This window comes from Cucurbita pepo, chromosome 3 (assembly GCF_057944985.1).
Source record: "Cucurbita pepo subsp. pepo isolate OVF chromosome 3, ASM5794498v1, whole genome shotgun sequence".
Lineage (NCBI taxonomy): Eukaryota > Viridiplantae > Streptophyta > Magnoliopsida > Cucurbitales > Cucurbitaceae > Cucurbita > Cucurbita pepo.
The window spans coordinates 2,537,449-2,548,571 of NC_141800.1; the positions used below are offsets into that span (position 1 = coordinate 2,537,449).

The 11,123-nt window shown below is 32.3% G+C and overlaps 2 protein-coding genes across 7 annotated transcripts; both read left to right on the top strand.

The window, feature by feature from the left end:
* The first annotated feature begins 3,344 nt into the window (after positions 1-3,344).
* Positions 3,345-5,236, top strand: ARR9 (response regulator 9). 2 transcript variants are annotated; one of them, XM_023672198.2, is made up of 5 exons: positions 3,345-3,619; positions 3,710-3,837; positions 3,923-4,000; positions 4,590-4,660; positions 4,763-5,236. In XM_023672198.2, the coding sequence occupies exons 1-5, from the start codon at positions 3,517-3,519 to the stop codon at positions 5,058-5,060; spliced, it is 678 nt and encodes a 225-aa protein (XP_023527966.2). In that variant the 5' UTR covers positions 3,345-3,516; the 3' UTR covers positions 5,061-5,236. The 2 variants fall into 2 exon arrangements, with proteins under 2 accessions (XP_023527966.2, XP_023527965.2); XM_023672197.2 differs by having other exon boundaries at positions 3,348-3,619; positions 4,766-5,236.
* A 1,223-nt stretch (positions 5,237-6,459) lies between these two features.
* LOC111790839 (uncharacterized) lies at positions 6,460-11,045 on the top strand. Of its 5 annotated transcripts, none has more exons than XM_087121954.1 (9): positions 6,460-6,674; positions 7,927-8,060; positions 8,235-8,340; positions 8,594-8,773; positions 9,586-9,789; positions 9,880-10,053; positions 10,219-10,287; positions 10,363-10,462; positions 10,660-11,045. In XM_087121954.1, exons 2-8 carry the CDS (start codon positions 8,013-8,015, stop codon positions 10,431-10,433), a joined length of 852 nt encoding a protein of 283 aa, XP_086978080.1. In that variant the 5' UTR covers positions 6,460-6,674; positions 7,927-8,012; the 3' UTR covers positions 10,434-10,462; positions 10,660-11,045. The 5 variants fall into 5 exon arrangements, with proteins under 5 accessions (XP_086978080.1, XP_086978081.1, XP_023527693.2 ...); XM_087121955.1 differs by having other exon boundaries at positions 9,895-10,053; XM_023671925.2 differs by having other exon boundaries at positions 9,586-10,053.
* Positions 11,046-11,123: the final 78 nt, after the last annotated feature.

The following is an 11,123-nucleotide window of genomic DNA, read 5'->3' on the forward strand; positions in this document are numbered from 1 at the left end:
GCGGACGATGTGCCAGCCTTCTCGTCCCCAAAGGGGGGGTAGACACGAGGCGGTATGCTAATAACGACGTTGGGCTCCAAAGGGGTAGATTTGGGGGCGATCCCACGTCGATTGGAGGAAGGAAAGAGTGCCAGCGAGGACGCTGTGGCTCAAAGGGGGTGGATTGTGATGTCCCACATTCGTTGGGAAGGAGAACAAACCACCATTTACAAGGGTATGAAAACCTTTCCCTAGCAAACGCGTTTTAAAGCTTTGAGGAGAAGCGCCCAAAAGAGAAAATATCTGCTAGCGGTGTATCTGACCTCATGTTCAAAGCACGGTTATTTTAATTTGTTAATAAGTTTGGTTCGAGGGTTATTTTAATTTGTTAATAATAGATATTATCTAAAATTATAAAATTAAAAGAAAGTAGATATAATTTAAAATATAATGCGAAGATATTATTATTATTATCTAATAACGTGCAGTTTAAATAAATAAAATGTTGGTTTGAGTTTCCATGTGAAAGCATTAGACTTATGCTTTAATTATTTAATGTAAGAATTAAAATAATAATTAAAGAAACATGGAGAAAAGCTTGTTCCTTAGTTGTAAAATTATAATATTAATATCATAATTATATTTTAAAGATATGAGATTACAAATTCACCTGATTTTCTTCATGCCTCATTAAAAAATTTGATACTCCTTGATTTCATGGTGTCACACCTACATAATAATAATAATAATAATAATAATAATAATAATAATAATAACAATAATAATAATAATAATAATAATAATAAAAAGTTAGGTCACGGTAGAATTTATATCTGCCCAATTTTTAATGTAGGTATACACGGGTCTGGTTGAAAAAATCTTTTAAATCAGTTCGAAATTTTGAATTGATTAGGTTGATAACTTGAGTGCTCGAGTAGATCTCATAACCAAATGAACCTTCTATTTTCTGGTTGAATTGAGTTGTCGGGTTATTTTTTTTATTATTATTTTAAAATAATTTTACTTTGTAAAACTCAAATATCAAACATTATCCTCAGTTACAAAAATAAAATATTCTTAATCACGCTAATATATTAAAAAGGGTATGTTAGGTTGGGTTGGGTTGTAATCCTATTTTCGAGTTGTTCGGTTTCACCAGTAAACCGACCCAGAGTTTTGGCTTTCTAAATCTGATCCAATCCAATCTGAACGGAAAAAAAATCCAACTCGACCTTTACGATTTGAATTTAGTAGACCTGATTTGTCGTTTTTTTTTAAATAATAAAAATGTGAAATTATCGACATTTTATTAATATTCTCGTAAAAACGAGACGTCGAGTCAATTATAATATAATAATTTATGGTATTTGAAAGGGGAAAGAATGAGAAAGGCATGTGGGTGAGGGATTGAGTGGTAATGTCACGTCTTCTACGTGATGCCTCTCATGCTTTTGGTTCGCCGTATCAACTTCATGACCTAAGTATATAATTTACTTTTATTTCCAATAAATTATATTTGCATTCGCTAAAAACAAATTAGATTTTTACCGTTCGATATAAACATAAGAGTAATTCGTCACTGTTATCATATAATATAAAAAAAATCGACGAAAAATAAAAATATAGTTTATATACATCATTTATAAGTTAAGATCAAATAGATTCAGTGATAAATTTCATCTTTTTCTACTTTATTCAATACGATTAAATAGTTATGGAAAAAATTTGATCGTTGTCCCGAACGAGAGGCCCACGAGCTATTAGTTCAGTGATAGAGCGTGTCCCTGGTATTTACGATCTTTGTACTCGGGATAAAATGATGCAACAATAATGGAATATAATATTTGTGGAGAAAAACTAAAATATTGTAATTGTTTTTATTTAACTATATATTATTAGATTGTTTTATTTGGTTATAATGTTTGCTAACAGTTAAATGTCACAATTTTCAAATCTTTCATCTTTAATGGGTGAATCTTGTGTGGGCCCCACTTATATGTGAATAAGATGACTTCAAACTCCATAACAAAATTTATAAATTTTGATTTATTTTTTATTTTTTATTTTTATTTTTTCAAGGAGCCATACATATTAAAATCAAATATTAAATTAATTATAATTAACTAATTTATTGATTCTAATATTTATTTATTTTTATTTTTTATTAAGATGTAAATTGTTAATTCATTTATTAATGTTTTTTTTTATTTAAAGAAACAAAAATAAAATATTGATTTTACTATGAATCTAGCATAGTTTAGATAACATATTCAATTATTAACAAAAAATAATGATAAATTATAGCAAAATATAGAACTTGGGTTAATTAATTATAATTAATTATAACAATTTAATTTGTAGGTTAGTGAGTGGATTGCTATGTTTATAGATAATTATTTATAAATACGTAATCGATTTATACAAATCAATGGCTACTATATAAAAATAATATACCAATACTACCATTATTAAAGTTAATTAAATTCTCAATGAAAAAAGTATGTTATATATTTACTTTTTTTCTTCGTACTTTAGGGCGTTATAATGGTATCAGAGCCAGACATCGGACGAAGTGCTAGGCTTCTCGCTGTTCCTCGAAAGAGGTAGACATGAGGCGGTGTGCCAGTAAGGACACTGGGCCCCAAATGGGGATGGATTTGGAGGTGGTCCCACATCGATTGAAGGAAGGAAAGAGTGTCAGCGAGGACGCTGGGCCCTGAAGGGGGATGGATTGTGATGTCCTACATTAGTTAGGGAGGAGAACAAACCACCATATAGGAGTGTGGAAACCTTCGCCTACTAAATGCGTTTTAAAACATTGAAGGAAAGCCCAAAGAAGACAATAGGATCTGGACCATTACAATTATATATATATATATATATATATTTATCTTTTGAAAATGAAACTATTGTATTCACACGTCTTCGTATGGTAATAAATTAAATAAAAATTGAAAGATTACAAAAGATATTTAAAAATATTTGATAATATTTTTTAAACTTCGTAGGTCAAAATCAAGTGGATAAAAATTATAATTTAATGGAAGAAAGAAAGAAAAAAAAAAAAAAAAAGCATGGGATGAAAACAAAATTAATTAAAAAGTAAATAGGAAGAAATCTTGAAACAAATCCCAATTCTTGTGTCCATTATAGAAAAAATAATAATAATTGAAGAAGCATGTCCCACTTCCCGATCACTTGGGAAGATATTGGGGACGATTCGTCTCATATATAAATAATAATAATAAATACTATTCTCCCCCTTTTATTTTTCTTTTTCTTTTTCTTTTTTATTTTGTTGTTTTCTTATATCTAATATATATATATATATATATATCAATTGCTTGCCTTTCAATTCAAAAAAATAAAAAATAAAAAATTCGGAAGATTTGCAACAAAATGCGGTCGGATCTTGCTTCGTGAGATGTTAATCGTGGTGGGTCATTTTTTTCCCCCTCCTCCCTTCCTCTTAAAACCAACGCAAACCCACCAATTTCCCATTCTCTCTCTCTCTCTGATTCTGAATTTGGGGCAATCATGGTTATGGCTGCCGATTCTCAGTTCCATGTGCTTGCCGTCGATGATAGCCTCATAGATAGGAAGCTCATCGAGAGGCTGCTCAAAACCTCCTCATATCAAGGTATTTTTCTATCTTCTTTCTTTTTTAATCCAATTTCTGTTTGTTTAGGAATTGGTTTGGTGAATTCTTTGTTTGATTTGGTTTCTGTAGTTACTACGGTTGATTCAGGGAGCAAGGCCTTGGAATTTCTGGGTTTGATTGAAGAACATCAACATACAAACTTCAAATCTCCTTCTTCTTCTTCTTCTTCTTCTTCCTCCTCCAACATTCATCATCAGGTTATTCTATTTCGGATTTGGATTCGTTCCTTTTCATTCCATTTTCTTCTTCTGTTTCTGAAATTTTGTGAGTTTTTGTTTTCAGGAAGTGGAAGTGAATCTTATCATTACTGATTACTGCATGCCTGGGATGACTGGCTTCGATTTGCTCAAGAAAGTTAAGGTAAGAGGGAAAGAAAGAAAGAAAGAAAGAAATAAAGGAAGATGTTCTATAGTTTCTTAGTTCTACTCTTTGTTGTTGCTGTTGTTCTTCTTCTTTCTCTGTTTTTTTTTTTTTTTTTTTTTTTTTTTTTGGATTTTTCTGAAGAATGCGTTTGTCAACCCGCCACTTGTTTGAGGAAAATTCTCAGAGAATATTTTCTCACTAACTTTCTTCTGTTTCCTTTCTAGTCAATTAGATCTGTGTTATGCTGTTATTCTCAATACTTTCCTGGAAAATCTGTTTTTCTTTGGAAACAAACAGAGAGACTAATTAGGAACTTGCTTATTCACTACTCCTGGAACTTTCCTGGAAAATCTGTTTTTTCTCTGGAAACAAACAGAACTAGTTAGGAATTTGCCTAATCACTACTCCTGAAACTTTCCTGGAAAATCTGTTTTTCTCTGGAAACAAACAGAGAGACTAATTAGGAATTTGTCTAATCACTACGTCTGGAACTTAACTGGAAAATCTGTTTTCCTTGAAAAACAAACAAACACAAACAGAGGACAAATGAATGGACGTAAATCTAACAATTTCTGTGAATTTGCAGGAATCGACGTCTCTTAGAAACATACCAGTGGTGATAATGTCATCCGAAAACTTACCTTCGAGAATCAGCAGGTAAGGAATCAAGAATCGATTTGCAATTTCTTCTTTAATGCATCGATCTCTGATATCGCTTGATCAGAAACTGATGTAATTGAATTTGATTGATGTTCGAAGCAGATGTTTAGAAGAAGGCGCGGAAGAGTTCTTCCTGAAGCCAGTTCGATTGTGCGATGTGAATAAACTGAAACCACACATAATGAAGACGAAATTCAAGGATCAAAATCAAGAAGAAGAAGAAGAAGAAACAACAGAGACCGAATTCGAATCGGTTGAAAAACAACAACAACAACAACAACAGATTCAAATGAACAGTAACAACAAGAGAAAGGCGGGGATGGATGAAGAAGGTGTAGGAGAGGACAGAAGAAGAAGAATAAGGTACAATAGCAATGGCGTCGCGACTGTGAATTGATCGTGTTGATTAATGGTGAGGCGCCATGAGAGAAATTGTACATAGAGGTTCTGAAAATTAGAGGAAGTTTTTTTTTTTTTTTTTTCTTTTCTTTTTTTTACTATGGAGATTTATTATACAAAAATTTCAATTTTGTGTCTTCTAAATTTATATTTAATATTTTTTTATTTTAAAAAGTTTTAAATCGACAAAAAAAAAAAAAAAAAAAAAATCGACCTTTTATGTTTTTATTTATAGTTTTAATTATTTTAATTAGTTTAGATTATCTTCTCTCTATTAATCTAATTATGATTAGTTTAATTATCTTTTAATCTAATAGAAAATGAACTAAAAAATAAATGGTAACTAAAATTAATATTCCCAAAAAATGCCTATTTAATAATACTCATTAACTATTCCTATAAAATATCAATTACTATATTAAAAAAATATGTTAAAAAAATTGTATTTGTATTTGATTTTAATTTATTTATTTTTATTTTAAAAGTTTGAATATAATCTTTTATTGATTTATTTGGTTAGATCTTTCAAAATATTCTCTAGATAGATTTCTTAATCAATTAAATATTTTTATTTTTATGGACAGTGAAATTGACATTTATATAATATATAAAATTTAAAAAAAAGTTAGGTTAAAATACTGTTATGGTCTTAATAAGTCTACCATTTTCGAGATTTGACCTAATAAGGAATTCATTTATTTATTTATTTTTAAATACTCTTAAAATTTATATTCATCTATTTTAATTTTTTTTAGTTTTAATTATATCCTTATACTTAAAAATAAAAAATATATTACCTTTAGATGAAAACCTTTACTATTTTATCTCCAAAATAACCTTAATCTTTACACCGTTTAATTAATATTTCTTTTAAAATAAAAAATACTCCGTACAAGAATTCTATTTTTTAAATATTCATGAATTTTTAAAATTAGTATTAATATCCTTAACGTTTATAAAACAAAAGTTAAAAAAATGGACGAAAACGTCTATCTATTATCTTTTGAATGTTACTCTGGAAAGTGTTGAAGATTATTGGGAGTGAGTCCCACGTTGATTAATTTAGTGGAAGGACATGGGTTTATAAGGGAGAAATATTATCTCCATTGGTACCAAGCCTCTTAGGGAAGCCCAAAGCAAAGCCATGAGCATAATATCGTATGAATAGTTTCGATCAATTTACTGTGAGGGGTAAAAAATGGGATTTGGATGTAATTTTATAAATCGTCCAAGTTTCGATCATGCGGGGCGTAGCCACTGAGTTTATCCAATTGGGTGTTAGGTGGGCCCGGTTTGCTCATTTCCACGTGGAAAAGCTGTAGGTTTTTTCATTTAAAAAATACAGCTTGGATATAAATAAATAATAATAATAATAATTAAAAAAAAGCTTGGCCAAAATATGAAAACTATTACCGATGAATGGAATCGAAACCAGAGGAAGAGGCGATCAAAGCAGACCCAAAAAAAGCAAGAATAAATAAATTCATTCATTCATTCATCAAATCCTTCATTTCTACTCGATTCCTTCGTCACTTTCTCTCTCTCCCTGTTCCTAATTCTTCCTCTTATGAACTTCCCTCCAACTTGTTTCTCCTCTTCCAATCCGATTCAGGTATGATCCCCACCGACTCTGAAACTGGAGTTCTTAATTTTCTCCCAATTTACTTTTTGATTTTTGCTTCTTCTTCTTCTTCTTCTTCTTGCGATTTTATCTCCGCTTCTTCTTATTACCGCCACTTGTTCGTTTATTTTTCCCAGTTTGGAGCTCTTTTAGGGTTTTTCCTCCCCCTGTTTTAAGTTTTATGGTTGTTGGACGTCATTGAGGTGGAATCGTTGAGGAACGATGTGATTTTTCGACTATGACCTTCGTGATAGTTTATTCTGTTGACTGTGGACGCTCGTTTTATTTTTTTTGGATTTATGGTTGTTTGATTTTTATTGCCATCATTGTTTACGCATGCGGAATTAACCGCAAATCTTGTGCATCACCGTTTCAGGTCGAGGGTCGAATGTATTAAAAAAAAGAAAGAAAAGGATATTGGATGTCCGAATCATTATTTGATAGGGTCAGGTGATCAACATGAATAACAGGGTTTGGTCTAGGTTTAAGGTTGTTCTGAATAGTTCCTTTTTTTTTTTTGTTTTGTTTGGTATTATTTTTGTTACCGAATTCAAGGATTTCACTTGATTGATTTGCATCGTTGGAGTAGCTTGTGTCCATAATACATCCTTGTCAGTTTAACGCAAGCCATTATATCATTCCTCTGCTAATAATAATGGGATTCTCAGGGTTGAGAGGTCGTGTGTTGAGGCTTGTGAGGGGGTGAGGTTTAATGGTCTTAGGCGGACTTGGATTACTAGGTCTTTTTGTAATTATGATATTGTTTGATTTTGTTGAATTAGAGTTTGTTTTTGTAGTTAGTTCTTGAAGTCCCTTTTGTTTGATTTTGTTGAATCAGAGTCTATTCTTTCATTTTTCTCAATGAATTTTTGGTTTATCACCTGAAAAAAAGATAGCCAACATGCAGACAGTGTGGACATGAGAGAAAATAGTAATGAAAAGTTAAGGAGCAGTGCAAGAAAACTCTGTATATGTAAAGTATTTCTTGATGATTCCACATAGGACAAGTGTTTTACCTTCTTCCAAAATATTTCTTTTTCTGATTATTTAATTTTAACCTAGAATTTATTCCTCCAGTCGACTTTTCTACAGTATTCCCTTTGAGTGAAGAATATTCCTTGATGCATGACATGATAGATTTGTTCTTTCATTTCACGTGTACTTATTTTACACTTTTCGACGTGAACCTTGATTATATTTTCCTTTTGGTTTTGTCATTCAACTTATTTGATGCATTGAACAGCCTGCCTTGGTCCCATACTATCCATCTCCAGTAATTGGTATTCTTCAGAATCTGTAGTAGAGGAAAGTGGTGAATAATCAATAAGAATGTCGAGTGGATCAATGAGAAGAGTCTCGCGCCAAGATATCCAACTGGTAAGCTGACGTGTTCTTGGTCAGTCACTTATCAACTCCCCCTCCCGCTACTTTTCATTCTGCTGCAGTTTTGTTTGTCCTAATCGTTATGAAGACATTTTTTTCTTTGATCATCCAAATTTACTTTTATGAGATAATGGTGTGCTACATTATTTCCTTTCTGTCTGCTGCTAGGTGCAAAATCTTATTGAACGATGCCTTCAGCTATATATGAACCAAAAGGAAGTTGTGGAAACACTACTGAACCAAGCAAAAATCGAGCCTGGTTTTACAGAACTTGGTAACGACGAGTTTATGTTTCTTGCTACCTTTCTGCTCCCTTGCACATACAATTGAAATTGTGAGAGGTGTTGATGAGAGGATTATTATATCAGAACTAAAACTGTCATGCTAAATTTTTTGTTAGTTTGATGTAGTATTTGCTTTGTCACTTAGCTGTTAGACAGTTGATAATAATAATTCTGGATTAGTCGTTTTCTATGGTAGATATTCCTACTGTCTTACAGCAATTTAATGTATTTCTTGCGCTCTAGTTTGGCAAAAACTTGAAGAAGAGAATCGTGAATTCTTCAGGGAGTATTATCTGAGGTTAATGGTGAAGCGTCAGATAGTTGAATTCAACAGGTTGCTCGAGCAACAAGTTCGAATGATGCAAATACAAGAAACTGGAATTACTCCCTTGCCTGCCTCCAATGGATCACTCGTCCAACAAAGTGAGTCTGATTCAATTGTCCTGCTTTGTTCGCCTTTTTCTTTGTTTTTTTTTTCTTTTTTCTTTTTTCCCTTCTTTTGTTAAGTTTCTAATGGTTTTCATCTGGAAATGTCCTGCATTTGTAATTTATTATAGTTATTGCACGTCACTCCTTTTCTTCTATAATATAATAATGTCAATACATAGTGTGATTTATCTCATTTATTTTGTCCAATATAAAATAGTTGGTGGCTAGTTGAAACTGGAGAAATGAGACAAGGGAAGACATGATCATGTCATGATACTCTTGTACTCTCTTTTTGATCCCTAAACTGTGGGTTCTGATAGTTGAGTTAAATTGAAATGAAAAATCACTATTTTTTTCCCATGTAATTCAGATATACAACAAATCGTATCAAGGAAAAGAGGCCATGACTTCTTTTGCTGTGATCCCTTTTTCAGCAAGTAACTAATAAGTAGTAAACATCATTGACGATCCTGGCTTAACTTTGCTTCACTTACTGGACGTGGATAGTTAATTTCTGGCAAAAAGCGCTATTGTGTTAAGTTGTGATATTTTGATCTGAGGTTTTATACTTTTTTTAATAGATAATGCTCTATATGCATTAGGATATGCCCAATCCGTTAGAGACCTGGTTCAAACTAAGCAAAGAATTGTCAAGTTAATGTTTCAAATCTTCTAAACGTCTTAAAAAGTTTTCACAAGCCCTTAGGGAAGGAGCTTTCATGCATGTTTCTCAAGTTATTATTTTATCTTCTAGACCAAATATGAGGATTAACTATAATAGATGTTGGCATTCCATCTTTGAACAGTGCACCAGAATCCAACATATACAGTATCTTCATTGAAGCAGAATAATGTGCAGCATCCTTTTGGCAACAGCATGCCCAACAATGCGTTTCCCAATGGTGCTGTGTCATTGCATTCAAGAATCCATTCAACAGTTGACATGTCTGCACGTGCGAGTAGGATCGAAGCACCACCATCTGTACTTCCAACCCAAAGCTCAAATATAGGTATGAATGGTAGGACAATAAAAACAGAAGTTGGATATTCAGGCAATTCCTCTTACATGTTTGGGAGCGTTGATGGTAATGTGGTGGAAGCACGCCAAACAATAGGGGACGTATCCGTGGTACCTTACTCTGGCATGGAGTCCAGTGGTCAACCCATAAATGAAGCACTGCTGGAACCGGATACTTCCTCTTTCGGATTTCTTGGTCAGATTCCTCGGAATTTCAGCCTATCAGATCTAACTGCGGACTTTTCCCAGAGTTCAGGTCTGTGGTGTTTGCTTGCTGTTCTTATACCAAGCTGGCAATCGTATGTTAAAAAAATCCGATATAGCATTCTTTGATAAACATTAGAGGGTATAACTTTGTTTGATGGTATAAAATATAACAAAACTCTGCTCAATACCAATATCTTGCTTTTGTTAATATCAGATATACTGGAGAGCTACGCTAGATCTCCTTTTCTCGCTACAGAAACCGAGAACTTCATGGATCATCAAGGTGCAAATTATGTACCTAAACTTGCCATTTGTTTTCTAGAATGATTACTGACTCCATCGTGTTTTGCATGCTTAGGAGATAATAAGAAGTCGTTGGATACCATATCAGAAGGCTTGAGTTGTGAGGACTTTGGAAGTGATTCATGAGTCCTTAATATCTGTTTGGTTAGATTAAGGTATACTCTTTTTTAACCCTATTTCATCTCTCTGAAACTCGGCTTTATTCCATCAGTCATTTTCAAATATTTTCACTGTAGACGACTTATGTATGAAACGTAATGATGATCGAAATAGGATTCTAGTCTAATTTGTAAGTTTTGAATTTCTCTGCTGATGGTCGACTTGTCATGTTCGTTTTTAATTACTAATGCAGGTCTTTAATTTCTTTTGGAGGAAAAGGGGATGGACTAATAATGTTTGGGGAAGTATCAAACTGGAAATGCATCAGATTTGAATTTTTTTTTTTTTTAAAAAAAGGAAAGACAAGAAAAAAAAAACACATGCTTCAGATTATACTGACATCACAATATGTAGTGGTAAAGCTTTGTTTGGGTCAACTTCAGAAATGTATGTAAAGGCATATTCTGCTTCTCAGCTTTGGTTTTGGCCTCTTCAGTTAATTATCTTTTCATTTTCATAGGATTATTTGTAGTTGTGTTGTTTCTTTTTCCTTTTCGGTCGAAAGTAAATGCGACAATATTTAGATGACATTGTATCTAAACTATCCTATATTAGACTCATTTTCGTTTGTTTTGTTTAGTTTATGATCTTTGAACGAACCAAATAGTTTATGATCTCAAGCGAGTTGAATTTTGATTAAAATATTTTACAACAGCA